Source organism: Orbicella faveolata, unplaced genomic scaffold (assembly GCF_042242905.1).
Source record: "Orbicella faveolata isolate gen_17 unplaced genomic scaffold, um_ofav_v1 contig_35, whole genome shotgun sequence".
Classification (NCBI taxonomy): Eukaryota; Metazoa; Cnidaria; class Anthozoa; order Scleractinia; family Merulinidae; genus Orbicella; species Orbicella faveolata.
The window spans coordinates 17,831,292-17,845,495 of record NW_028301564.1 but is presented as its reverse complement, the minus strand read 5'-3'; the positions used below and the strand labels follow the sequence as shown (position 1 = coordinate 17,845,495).

The following is a 14,204-nucleotide window of genomic DNA, read 5'->3' as shown; positions in this document are numbered from 1 at the left end:
AAACATGTGGTGTGTCAACAATACACTGGATCGAAATCAACAAAATAATATGAACTGCATATTTACAGTTATCAATGTTTCTTGAGAGAAACCTGAGTTCTGTCTATGCCCAGTAAAAAGGAAGACACTACAAGTATAAAGAGGCTGGAAAAGATATAGCAAGAAAGAGGGGAATCAAGCTGAAAAAGGGTACTCAGATCCCCAGATCTGTGCCACTTTTTTGCCAAAATCCGTGCACCTGCCACTACAACAACAACAACAACAGTCTGTGTAGTAGATGTTTGTTTTTGCAAAGATGCAAAATGAAGCAAATGAGTACATATGGCTTCAAGCAAATAAAGCCATTGAACGAAAAAGGATAAAAATCGATGCATGCACCATTAGCCCATCAAAAAACTCAGTGCATCTTGAAAAATACAGAACATATACGTGATAGACAACTAAGCAGAACCCTCACCAATTGTCACCACAAGAAGCTGCTTTATTCAGCTCCAATGACATTGCAATGCCTGTCAACTCATCCTTATGGTCCCTTGTTTGGTATAATTCCTGTGATAACAGAAAAAGGAGTAAATTTTCATTACAAAAAAAACAAGGTTCATACTCTTGTGAGCCGTTAAAATTCCATAACTTTCCATGACCTTTTCCATGACCCTTCAGAGTTTTTCTTGACCTATGTTAAGCAGTTGCTTTCAAAGTACTGTCAAAACAAACTATTATTTAAGGTGTTTTCCCACATTATGACACATAGAATGCATGCTAGTGTTTATTTTTTACTGGAATTAAAATCGGTTTTCTGACCCGTCTGTTACTTTTTCAACTTTAGATCTCTTTGCCTGTTTATTCTCAGCAAATGTATTGCTTTTCCATGACTTTCCCTAACCTACACTTCCATTTCATGACTTTCCAGGCCTGGAAAATGGAATCATAAAATTCCATAACTTTCCAGGTTTTCTGTGACCCATACAAACCCAGTAAGATGGCACACAAGGTTTTCCTCATTCACAAAGAAATTTTACAAGCCATGCAGAATGGCAGACTAAGTGACTTAAGTAGACTCCTGTCCTTGATTCCCAGTGACAAGAACTTTATGCCAACATGTACAGCATAACAACTTTTCTGAAATAATTCTGCAACACAAAAAAGTTCTGATCAACAGGTATATGAATTTTCCAGTACCTGCCCTATCTCCTTTATATGAGTAGAGATCACCACAAAATAACCATTGGAGAAACCCAGCATTATGTAACCATCACCAAACCTGTCAGTAAATTGATGCCAACAACATATTTCATGTACAACACCTCTTCTATACAATAATGTTGCAAAATAACTCTTTACTTGACTAAACCTGCTGACAATTATTTTTTTTCCCTATTTTCTCTTTTTATTTTAATATCATTTTCTAGCTTACAGAGACATGTACATGTACCACTATTCTGATTTTATCCAAAACATTTAAGCAATGAAACAGTAACCAAAATTTATACAGAACAGATGTATTTTCAAGACTACAGTAGAGTGCATTGTTAACACAATAAACATTTTAACTACAACTGCATATCACTGAAAATCTAAACACATCTAAGTAAAGGTAATCTAATGCAAGAGCAATCAAGGATTTACACTACAAGAGAAATTTGAAAACTCCCTCAAAATTGCATGAGGCTTTACATTTAGGTGAGTGCAACTTAATTGTCAATTTACCTGCTCTCAAAAAATTACATTGAAGTAGTGTTGTCAGTTACATAAGAAACTAAAAAACCTGACTGGAACTACAAATTAATTCAATAAATATATGTAACTGCACATTTTTTCTCACCACTTGTAATCCACTATATTGCCATATCGTTGCTGTAGAGAAAAAAAAATGTGACTTATTTAATTCAGTAAAGGAGGTACAGGGGTATGAATGTTTCAGCATATTATGTGCACTTAACTTGTTTCAGTACCATGTTCAGGTGTACATCTATATGGGGACACTATACTGCTATTCAAAATAATAAACATACAGTGTACATTGTAAAACAAAGTTAAATGTAGCATAAGACTAAAAATTACAATAGGTGCATGCCATTACCTGAAAAGCCAGCTCAATCGGGTTGTCAGGATCATTCAAGTTGTAGAGATACAAGGTTTTCTTTCCAACTATTAAGCTCATCTATGTGGAGTTTGAATGAGGTATAAGTATCAGCTTTAAGAATACAGGTACTATTAAAGTATGTCACTCGCTTTCTTTCAACCTTGTAAGGGTAGTCTACACTGTCATACATGCAGTTAAATCATAAATGAAGTTCTAATTTATTAAATTATGGGAAAAAATAGTAGTGGTGCCAATTATGTTAGAGAAACTTGAAAGAACTCTTACCGTTGTCTCACCAATGGAGCTACGTTCATCAGTCTTCATTTCACTGAACTGGATTTCAGTGGGATCTGCACGGATAGTAGCCTACATGTATTCCATGCAAACAAAAAAGGAGAAAAACTTTATAAGAAATAAGGCCTTAACACAGCCATGACTGATCATACATGTACATTGTATATTATTTTATAAGTGGTACATTTGCTATTATTATTTTGTAAATATCACATGTATGCTTACCTGTCTGATTGTATCTCCATCTACATTACTCACAGTGATGCACTTGTCCTCTCCACCAAGGGCTAATAAATTCTGGCACAGGAAAGAAATCAAATGTTAAGCATAAATAATTATGCTACTGAGAGTGAGTGAAGAATGATCATTGCAGTAAATTTCCAATTTAAGCAATTGGAGAGAAGAAGCCTGAAAAATTCAGGGCTTCAACGGGAGGGAGGGTCACAATGTTAATTGTTTATTTTTCTTTTCATTGTGGGCATTTCCATTTTCCATTTTTGGACAAATGAATGTTAACTATTTTGCAATTGATAAACAATTTAAGAAGCTACAATGCAACATGTACTTGGCTTGATACACCTGTATGTGTATGTTTATAACATTAAATAATAATAAATTGTACCTTTCAATATAATGTCAAAGTAATACACAGACAATGTAGAAAACTGCAGACGTAACTAATCCTAACTAACTAATGGTAGTCTAGAGAGTGTGGTGTCTGTGTTGATAAACTCTGTATGAAGACGTCTAGGTTTCTGTCTGGCCAGGGATCTCTTGCTCAAGACTGGGCAACACAATTTACCCTAGCTCATAGTGTCCTAACAACCACTTGCATAAATGGGTGTCGCCTATTGGTAGGGTTGGGATTAAACAATTGTGTTTTGTTCTTCAGGAACACAACTCTCTCAGTGCACCAATCTAATCAGGAGTGTACATGTACATATAAGTAAAGAGTACCAAGAAATTGCTACTGGCCAGCCTGACAGAGATACATGTATCAGATCTCAGTAGCATAATGTGAAGTATATATGAAATAATTCATATTTGAACTGCAGTTGTAGATGAGTGAAGAATGATCATCACAGTAAATTTCCAATGTAAGCAATTGGAAAGAAGATGCCTGAAAAAATCAGGGCATCAACATTGTGACCCTCCCTCCCCCCTTAATACAAAGTTGTCATTTCTATAGAAGTCATGTGTTTAGTTTGCAATCCTGAAATTCAGGCACTAGTTAGGCAGAAGGGGGAGGGGGCATGACGTTGTTTTAACCTTTACTGCCCCTTTCATAATTTGTGATGTTTCTAATTTGTAGAACATACATCATGATCACACTTTTAAGTATTACAAAATGTATACTGATGGCAGTCTTGTACAATTCACATGAGCTGTAATTTTAACCCTCGTCTGTACCTCAGAGTTCCATGCTCCACACACTATTTTCTTGGTGTGTTTTCCAAGAATAGGAACTTTCCTGCAAGAGTAACACCAGAAAAAAAAAGCTTCATTTACAAATACTACATGTAAATTGCCTATACATAAAGAAGTAAATAAATTTCAGTTATACATAATCATACTGTAGTGATTAAAGGCAAAGATTTCCACCCATTTAAACTTTCATTGTCATCAGTGATGAGTCATTCAATTGTACATGTAATTATTGTAAAGGACATGTATGCATTGAGTATGTAACCTTACTACAGACTACAAATTTTCAATACTGCTTATAGATGCTTTGAGAAGGTAATTGCCCTTCAAAAGTGTAGATATGTATGCAACAATACCAAAACAAATTATTGTAGTTCATGGTGTTTGAATACAAAAGAATAATAACGTTCATACATGTACATGTAATTTCTCCTTCTACCACATCGAAACACTATCAATTTCACTCAAGAAGCAGTTTGCTGTTAAGACCACTACAAAACTCTACAATAGATTCAACGAGAATTTTTGATAGGTACGACAAATTCCTAAGATCCTTAAACTGTGAAAGTTTCTTCATTTACTTTTACGTTTAAAATAATGATAAAGTTGAAAAAAAAAAAGAAATAAAAGAATTCATGTAAACTAGAATGTACTTCATACATTATACATATGCATGCATGTATAATGTAGATGTATGCATAATTATGTACATGTAGTAGAGATATATGACTCTATGCTATACAATCTTGCAAATTCTATAAATTATGAGTATTACTGCTTAAAGATTAAATTACACTGTACCTTGAGGTTTGATGATTGTACATTAACAAATTGCCTTTGAATGTGCCTAAAGAGAAGACATGGTAAGAGAGGACAAGTTACATAATATTATACAATCACCATAAAGTACAAGGCAAGTTTAAACATAAAATATATACACCTTATTCAATAATTTAAAATGTAATACATGGAGACATTTTGTGAGTAGCATAGTATTTTTCTGAGCCCAAAATTAAAGGGGCTAGGAAAAATACAAGCAATGTGCAAAATGTCTGTAGATATGCATTACATGTTAAACCATTGAATAAGGGATTATCATTCCTGACCACTCTTATCTTTACTTATTTTCTAGTATCTAAGTTCCTAGTTTTTGAAATTCATCCAACATCATCTGAACATAGTATAGATGGCACAATGTGCGTGTGAATGACGAAAACAAAATAGACTCTACAGTGTAATATGGGCTATTTTGAAGTGCTCTCTAGACCTAATATAGTAAAATGACATAATATTGTGAAATTATAATAACATTCACAATTATGATGTAATTGTAGACAAGTGACAGAGCAGGGGTTATTTGTGTCACTGCTTATGTTCTCTCGGTTGATTGACAAGTACATGTCGAGGCCAGGTCACTCTAATTTATGTACTTGAACTTCTTGTTTAAACATGTTCAAAAGTACCATTACATGTACAACTGTACTCACCTATCGCTAGTTGTGGTCCTACTTTTGACCACAACAAAAATGTCAATCCTTCCCTGCATAGAGAACACATTAATATATACTTCAACATACCTGTATTCCCAAACAAGCTCATAAGTGCAGTGTTGAAATAATATGCAAAGTACAATATGCACCTCTACAATACATTTGTTTACAATGTGGAATAAGGTAAACACATGTGCATGGTATGCAGTATGGTCATATACATTTAGCTAAAACATGGTATGTTCACAGTACCACATTATTGCACATATGTTTTATACACTAAAGCATACATGTAAGGTTTAACTAGTCTGTGATGTAATATATCAAACACGAAAGACCATGTTTGACCACATTTCCAAACACTGAGAAGAGAGTTGAAAATATGACATGTAGCATAGTATTTTTGGGTGGGTGTTTGATATTATCTTCTCAATCGAAACTAAAACTAAGGAGAAAATGGAGAAATAAAATCGTAAAAATCTATGCTAATTAAGATCAGATATCCAAACACCGTCACAGTCATGATTTCCTTTGTTCAAACTTGATGAATTATTAATGAGTTTGAGATGTATACAGGAACAAAGAACCAGATACCTTAGGCCACTTTCAAGCTGTATGGTCTTGTGAGAGTTAGCATCCCACAAGTAAACAATACCTGAAAAAAAAAAAAGAACAAAACACGTCATTACAAGCAAATACATGTACAGTTGGACTGGACCATTAACTATTTTCCCCCTTCGCACTTGTGTGAATGATGTGTGTCCAACAAGTATTGAACTTTATGTCGCAACATTCAAACCAGTGATCAATAAATATCACTGTACACATACATATACGTGACCATGTACATTTAATTTAATATTATTGTTAAGAGTGAAATGCTATGACTTGTACACCATGTACATTGTAAAATCATGTAAACAGTTTTTAGGAATGTGCATAATTATATCATTTGTTAACTACAATTAAACTGCTGAAAAATAAAAGAAGAGATCAAAAATCTGTACAGCCAGTGCAAGGCACTATGTATATGTAAATTCCCGCACGTAACATCAAAACAACACCGCTTTCAACTCAACATGAATCTCTACAGCGTGCATTTCAAAGAACATGACAAGTCCCAAACCACTGGATATTCACCATTTTTATCCTGTATAATCGCCAAGGTGTCTCCATCTTTGTCCCATGCCATCCCTGTACATTGTCTAACATAACATACACATAAACGACAAAACTTGTAGCTCACTTGTAGTACTCTCCTACTACAATAACTGTGAAAACATTATACACCATTTTTATATTATGAATCTACAAGCGTTCTATCACAATGCCATCCTCTGATCACTATCTATTGCACATGATAGATAGTGAGTAGTGTAGCAGTGTGCTCTTGTTAAGAAAATGACGGCCACTTCTTGGTGTTTTCGAAGTGTCTGTGAAGAGGATTTAGATACAGTTTTGAACAACCAGTAGATTTATACTAAAACAATTAGATTATTCGCTCTTGATTTCTATGCCTGTTAGTTGACTAGGGCTGCACCCTCATCAACTATCACGCAATAGAAATCTCAAGCTCATGATCTAATTGTTTAATATTATAACACATGAGCATTGGCATTAATTATTAACCCATTGACTCCCAGAACTTCTTGCCAAAAACGTATTTTTTGGACATTTTGGAGATTTTCAGGGTGGATATGGGCTAAATTAGCTCCAATCTACTCAAAAAGGCATTTGCAATATGACAGCATGCTTTTCTTTCCACTAACATCACGTTTCACGACATGCCTGCTCAGGCATGCACAGAAATCAAAATTTTGAGATGAGAAGTTTTTGGACGAGAAAGTGGCCTACATCTTTAGGCTTTTCATTTTTTTAATTTTCTTTTTTTTTTTTTTTTTTTCACCTTTCCTTTTTCTCCTTTTCTTATCTTTTTGGTGCAGTGATTGACCTTCTACTGGGCTTACTTCCAGTTCAAAAAAGTCTGAGAAAGCATCATCGAGACGGGCAATTTTTACCCTGGAGTAGCCACGCGTAGTCGCAGTAAATTTTGCTCTGAGTTTTTCACTCAAATTTCTGAGCATTTTTGTGCATATTTCAGGCTCCATTGAGCCAATCACTCTGATCTGGGTATCATTGGAAAGATTTTTTCCTCCTGCAGAAGTTGAGTATAGATGATGCCAATTTTGGTCAAAGCTGATGACATCAGAAGTGGAACAAAGGCCAAGGCTCGTCCCGGGCGGTTACGGGCAGCAAGGAAGTCAATGGGTTAATGGTGCAGTTTAGTCCCCTATCTAGGGAACAGGGGTGTAAATCTACAGACATGTATGTTATGGTTCAATCTTTACCTCTGCTTTAGATTTTTTTAATTGAAAATAACTTAAAATTCACATGGAACTGAGGGGAGGGTGGGTAGTGTACACATATGGTATTCTTATTAAGACCCACCCCCTCCCTTCCACCCAAAAAAGTGAAAAAAGAGACACTGCTTAGAAAAAATTACAACAGAGGTAAAAACTGAACCACTGGCAGCACATATACTTTACATATAAAGTGTACAGTGTATGTAAATCATATGTTGTCCAGTTCCTTTAGTAGACACTAGACACCGTTATGGTTTTGTGTACGATTTTGGCTTACAAGGTATACAAGAATAGCCAATAGACCAATTTTGATATATTAAAATTCAGCCTAATACAGCAGACCTCAGCACAAGGTTCTGGCAATTAAACCCCACAAACTCTGCAGTTATTCCCCAGAGCCTTTTACTGAAGTCTATTGTTTTAGGCTGAATTTTGATATATCAAAATTGGTCTATTCATGAGCAGAGTTGTACATGTGGATCAAAGTACACGTAAGCTGCAGAACATGGAAACTGCTTATTTTTTTAAAACATTGTGCTGACCCTTTGTAAGTACTTTAAAAACAGTATACAGTATGCCATGGACCTTAAAACCTTGAAATCTTTCTGCACACAATAAATTTCAAGTATTTCACCACAGCTCTTTATTTCAGTGAGAGAACCACATGTACAGTACCGTATGTGACAAAATAAAGCAACTCACCCTGGAAGGTTGATTTCGTCTCTCTGATCTCCATGACGATCATAAATCACCACAACTCTGTTTGTCCTACAGGAAGGATAAAATTATACACAATTATACAAAAAAGTACATGTATGTCTTCCCCAGTAATATTTTAGTTCAATATCTCACCATTCTACTGGGATAGCTACAAGTAGTCAACACCTCAAAATAGAATTTTACAGTGAATTGTCACTAAAAATATTTTATTAACGTACATGTAGTTTCACAAGTTCCATAATAGAAGAAGTTTTTTGTAGGCAGGAGTAATCTTTAGCAGCAGAAGATAGGGAAGAATGCAAACACTCTGTAGAGGTCTTATGGAATACCTACGTGTACATGTAGTCACTAAAGAGATACTGTAGGTATAGATACAGCAGTTTCCTCTGTAACATAAAAAATGCCTCGCTACTGCAGGGAAACTAATTAATTATATTAATATAGTGCAGCACACAAGGTACAAGTAATTGAGGGGTTTGATATTCTGTTTCCTCGACCTTGTGTTCCCCGATACCAATTTGAGATCTATCTAAAAAAAAAGCATTACAAGTTTTGACAAACTTTTTCTGAAGACAAATAATAATGTGTTAGCCAACCAAGGTTCTCTACGAATTTTAAAGGATAAGCTTACCCAGTTACAGCTAAATAGTTGCCTAATTTTTGCTGCCAGCTGTAGGTGACTGTACCCTCTCCTGTCACCTTTTCAGGAACACTGAATACACGCTAAAATAATAATGACACACAAGGTTTAGAAAATGTTGGATCTAAATATATGTACATGTTCACGGTACTTGAATTGGAAGTAATGTTTCAGTAGCTGCCTAGAATGTATGGAAAACGGGATTACCAAACTAATTCATTCAATTTTCATGTGCACAGTTTAATTGTAGTATACTGCATATACATGCTTCCCAGTTACAATTGAAGTTTTGATTTGTGTGGTATGGCATGAGTTTATGGATATCCAATGCACCTCCACAGGCTGACTGGTGTGAATTTGATTTAAATTTGAGAAACTAAGCTAAACTAAGAATGAAGTCAAATGTTTAATAAAATTTCTAGCCTGATCTTAGTTTGAAGCTCTTTCAATTGTACGTCAGCTTATTTACATGTACTTATTATATAGCTAGCTCCGCGAGCGGGCAAGATGAATCAAATCCGGCACTGTGATTGGCTACCCGAGCAGGCAAGATGGAGCTATCTTGCCTGCTCAGGACTACCCGCCGTGTCCCGCGAGAAAAATTTCCCTCAAAGCAATAAAATAAATCCTTTATTGACCAAGCTTGTTCGGCCAAGATGGCTGGATATTGGCCTCGTTCTTTTTTTGCAAGTCTATGGACCTTGACTCCGTCTCAGTCCATAAACTCGCAAAAAAAAGAACTTGGCCAATATCCAGCATCTTGACCTCACACTTGGTCAATAACCTATATGTACTGTAGATATGTCTTATCATGCATTACTGTGCAGCATGGAATTCATATCTTTCTACTAAAGGACAACAGTTTGCTATCTCGTGCTGGGTAAAATATTAACATATATATTTCAGAGGGTTGAGTTCTTCTAATTAGCTGACGTTACAGTCTTGTCAGACAAACATGACGGCTAATAATGGAAGCTGAATTCGAAGCCAACAAGTATTCAACACCGCTTCAAAACCAACACCACCTTGATAAACACTGCAAATATTTTAAAGACTACGAGGTTCTGTTTATTTTAAAAACTAGATGTTCTTTTGGTTATCTCCTTTCATAAAAATAGTTTAAAAGTTGGAATTCACAGCCAAACGGTCGGGTTCACTGTATAAAAACACTTCGACGGAGAGTTTGTGTTTATTTACCATGGAGACCACCAGAAAATTATATTGGTTTTTCCCGGGAAGTACAGTTATTTCCCAGATGAAGATAATTTAAACAAAGTAATAAAGTAAAATGAAAATTACCTTCATGATTCAACTGTGTGACTCAAAAGACGGCTGATATCGCTCTCGTCAAGAAGGAAATCTACAAACAAAGACCGCCATTTTGAATTTGGCAAAAACCTTTCAGCGGTTGTCGGTTAAAGAAGATCCGTCATTATATAAGAAGCATGAATTATCCAGAAGGCTTGGGCGGTTTGTTTTGCCATCCCGGATGCTTCGTTCTGACTGCGTGTTGCACCAGATAATAGACCTTTCTAGCTTAGGCGGTTTGTTACCCCATTTCAGGCCACGTGATGATACTCTTGAGAATTCGTGCTTTCAAATTTCAAGATTATCGCGTGTATATGAATGATTAATTTTTAGACGGATAGAGGAACAACACATGTGAACTGGGTGTAAAGCGCTTTATTCCTTTCTTCGGTAGCTTTTAAAACCACACTCTGTGAAATCCTCCCCGCCGAGAAGGGGGTATGCTAGGACATAGGGATGTCGTTGGGGGCTTACAATCCTGACCCTGACGGACTCTATTGTAGGACCTGGCTGATATTTCGTCCACAACTGTTAAAACTTAAGGATTTTCATGATCATTGGGCAATGAAATGCAAGCAAAGTTGATAATCGCGGTTATAAGTTTTTCATACTTTTGTCTGCAAAACACTGTTCCCACAGACGTTTTTACAAATATATTAATTGGGAGCGAAGTCCTTTTAAAGTCCTTTGATCACAACAGAATTTGATGCAAGACCTGAATAGTTTTGTCGTCTTCTATTCTTGCACAAGTCACTTACGTCCACTGTAAGCTACTGTAGTTGTTGACCATTTACAAATGAAGGTTTTGAAAAAAATTCAGTTGAATGTTTTCATCTAGGAAGAATATGTTCCATTTTGGTTACATACGGAGTGAAATTTAGCATGGACAGGAAAGCTGAAAGGCGTGAAAAGAAACTGATGTAAACGATAAAAGACTGTAACTCGAATTTCATTCGGGACGGCAACGGGAAAAACAGGGCTACTTTTCCAGAAGTTCCGTCTCTTCCGAAAATTTTTGGTAAATGGAGACAAACCCATCTCTTTACGCCAGGAGTGTAAATAAGTAGCGGGAAATTGCAAGATGGACCTGAGAAAGTCGGTGGCTGGGGAGAGGAGTGTCAGTGTAATAAGCAATAAAATGTAATGTACCAACGCATCGTAACAGGGCGTATTAATGAACCCTGATCGAGTTAGATCCTTTGCAGAGACTGCTTTACACAGCTACTTATGAAATAACGATGATAAAACACGTCACTCAATTGACACAACTTTTATTAAATGTCAGGCAAAGTTGATAGCGGAGAAATACTCTGTCATTACAGGAAGTGACAGTTTTGTATGCAAAGTATCATAGCAAAGTACTAGTCAAAAGTACAACATGTATTTAATCAGTGGCAAATTCGTATGCAGTTTGCCATCAAGTTGGCTAATCTAGCAAAGTGAAAGAAATAACGTGTTTGTTCCTTGAGCACCAAAAATTCAAAGAGGCACTATGTTTAGCCTCTAGAAAGCGGTAAATATTCCAATACACTGGCCGCTATATGCGTGACGTAAAACAAACCTGAAGCCGCTGCAAGAGCCAATCACAGCAACGTAGGCAACACAATGGACCAATAAGAATTCGACGCGCTCAAATACAGGCAATGAGGAGAAAGCGCCCGAAAAAGATTGGCTTTTATCTGACTAGTTCAGTAAGTAGCGCTAATTTCCAAAACGTATTCTAAAACGTATATTAGATTCGAAAATCAAGCGCAAATTGGTCTAATACAAGATTGCAATCTTGGTAGAGAAATTCTGGGCTATGAGTTTATTAAATTGATTAGTGTCTCGCCGACACTGGTTTATGACTGATTTGGTGTTATATAACTCCTAATTGCATCTTTCACAAAATAAGCCTGGTGGTGGATTTAAATTGTACTTTGGAAATAAAATACTCCCGCTTGACGTGGCAGGAAACGGTTTCCAACATTTTTCGGCGACTTCTTTAATGGATCATAGCTACCTCTCGTTTTTACGCAATTCTACAACAATGGCACTAAACAATGTCCTTACACTGGTGAGCAAGGTATGACCTTAATCGTGACGTTTGAGGTTACCATAGTAACAGTATAACGCCGCAAAATCACCCTTCATTTTAGCTTTCAGGGCTTATGATTAAAACACAATGGTGGTGGTGGGCCCCATTTTTTAATTATCGAAATAACATTAACCTGTTGAAATGCAAATTTTTGCCAAGTTGAAAAACATTGTGGGAGCAGATTCAGAGCCACCTTAAAGTTTGGAAAAGTTAAAGGGGTTCTTAATCCGCTCCCCCAGCTTTTTTTCAATTTAGACAATCGGACTCGGTTTTCCTTATAAGCCCTTAAAGCTAAAATTAAGTGTATTTTGATCATTTTATACAATTGCTGCGGTAACTTGTGTAGATGGCCTATTCTCCACCTAGAAAAGAAGAGGATAGAGAGATGGTAACTTGTAATGTCAAGAAAACTTGTTCATTTATGATTGCACATTTGTTTGATGCCGTTATTGTTACAGTGGCAGTATTGATCTATCAAATTAGACGAGCTGAAACATGCTCGAAATTTTTGCAAGCCACCTAAATACTCTTAGTCCTAACTTCGTAACGTACAGCTAGAATGAAAAGTGAACAGCATAGTTCATTTTTTGAGAGGCACAGCACTTGGTTAAAACACTACAGTAACGGAATAATTATTTCTAAAAAAATTTATCAGTTTTTAATAAGAAGCATCTTCATCGTTTCAGAAGCGGGTGTCGTATAGAGTGTCCATAACCTCATTAGAACCACTCTCCTCTGAATCCATGCCTTTGTTTTCTGCTGAATGTAGACTATCATCCTGAAAATGAAATACAGTGTTTCGATCACATAACTTTGTCGGATTCCATTTTCAATAAGAAAGTCGTGCAAAATGATTGGAAATACAAGACCAAATTATCTTTTTGCTTTCGCTGCATTCCAATCCCCCTAGCAGTTTGCGTCGTTCACTTTACTAAAGATAAACAACTGGGCATAAAGAAGTAGGTATGAATGGTCAATAGTCGCCGGTCAGACAAATCTTGTTCCCGGAGCCCGAGTTCCCTTTGATCAGCGGTCGGGGAACGCGACCTCTGACCATCCACTAGTTATGGGGTCCACACGCTCCCTGAACGAGTTTCCACTGTAGGATTTTTTTCCGTTCTTAGAAACTGAGTGGCTCTTTTAAGTGTCAATCGTTTTGGCGTTAAAATACACTAATTGGTGACCCTCCACGAAAAAAGATCAGAATAAAATAAATTACTGAGGTCAACTTTATCTTCTGTTGTTTCCTACCTTGAGACTATTTCCACCTTGTTTCTTTGTAGCGGGCTTTGTAGAAGGCAAACTGGATTGAACATGCATTTGTTTAGCCGTAAGATTGTTGGGCGTGGGCGTTATTTTACCAGCAGACCGTGCCTGTCTTGTTCCCCGCACTGTGTGGCAGATGATCAATTACATCTTAGAGTTAGTAAGTTTTAGTATTACTCATAGATCAAAAGGCATTGAGTCGAATACATTTATTTCGTCGTATCAATGGGATAAATATTTCTGTTATTTCCTGCCCTATGGCAAAAAGAAAATGTTATTATGATCCTTATTGAAGGTAAGCTCCTCAAAGCTGAAGCCCCGTTCTGTTAGGCAGAAGACTAGCAGTCATTTACTGAAAATAAAATTATGCTATCACCACTGTCCCAGATAAAATTACCTTAAGCACGCACAAATTATTAAATATCACAGGTAGCCTTGAGGAAAAATGAGAAATAGAAAAATTGAATGAGCCCATACTTCTCCCATCACTACTAGGGAGTGTTATTTCAGCATTTTTTTTTTTTTTTTTTTAGGAAAC

The 14,204-nt window shown here is 36.2% G+C and overlaps 2 protein-coding genes across 2 annotated transcripts in view; both read right to left on the bottom strand.

The window, feature by feature from the left end:
- The window catches only part of LOC110062933 (WD repeat-containing protein 19-like), a 32,517-nt gene extending 22,098 nt beyond the window's left edge, over nt 1–10,419 (bottom strand). Inside the window, exons 1-14 of the mRNA XM_089272599.1 lie at nt 10,315–10,419; nt 9,007–9,098; nt 8,358–8,423; nt 6,433–6,497; nt 5,887–5,947; nt 5,290–5,342; nt 4,604–4,649; nt 3,788–3,848; nt 2,603–2,674; nt 2,369–2,449; nt 2,081–2,161; nt 1,823–1,854; nt 1,180–1,261; nt 458–549 (exon numbers count right to left, since the gene is read on the bottom strand). Of these exons, the coding sequence (XP_089128725.1) occupies nt 458–549; nt 1,180–1,261; nt 1,823–1,854; nt 2,081–2,161; nt 2,369–2,449; nt 2,603–2,674; nt 3,788–3,848; nt 4,604–4,649; nt 5,290–5,342; nt 5,887–5,947; nt 6,433–6,497; nt 8,358–8,423; nt 9,007–9,098; nt 10,315–10,320 (890 nt within the window). The 5' untranslated portion in view covers nt 10,321–10,419. The remainder of the gene's footprint in view (nt 1–457; nt 550–1,179; nt 1,262–1,822; nt 1,855–2,080; nt 2,162–2,368; nt 2,450–2,602; nt 2,675–3,787; nt 3,849–4,603; nt 4,650–5,289; nt 5,343–5,886; nt 5,948–6,432; nt 6,498–8,357; nt 8,424–9,006; nt 9,099–10,314) is intronic.
- Nucleotides 10,420–11,578: 1,159 nt separating this feature from the next.
- The window catches only part of LOC110062958 (uncharacterized), a 53,829-nt gene continuing 51,203 nt past the window's right edge, over nt 11,579–14,204 (bottom strand). The window contains exons 48-49 of the mRNA XM_089273011.1: nt 13,652–13,791; nt 11,579–13,178 (exon numbers count right to left, since the gene is read on the bottom strand). Coding sequence (XP_089129137.1) covers nt 13,083–13,178; nt 13,652–13,791 — 236 coding nt within the window. The 3' untranslated portion in view covers nt 11,579–13,082. The remainder of the gene's footprint in view (nt 13,179–13,651; nt 13,792–14,204) is intronic.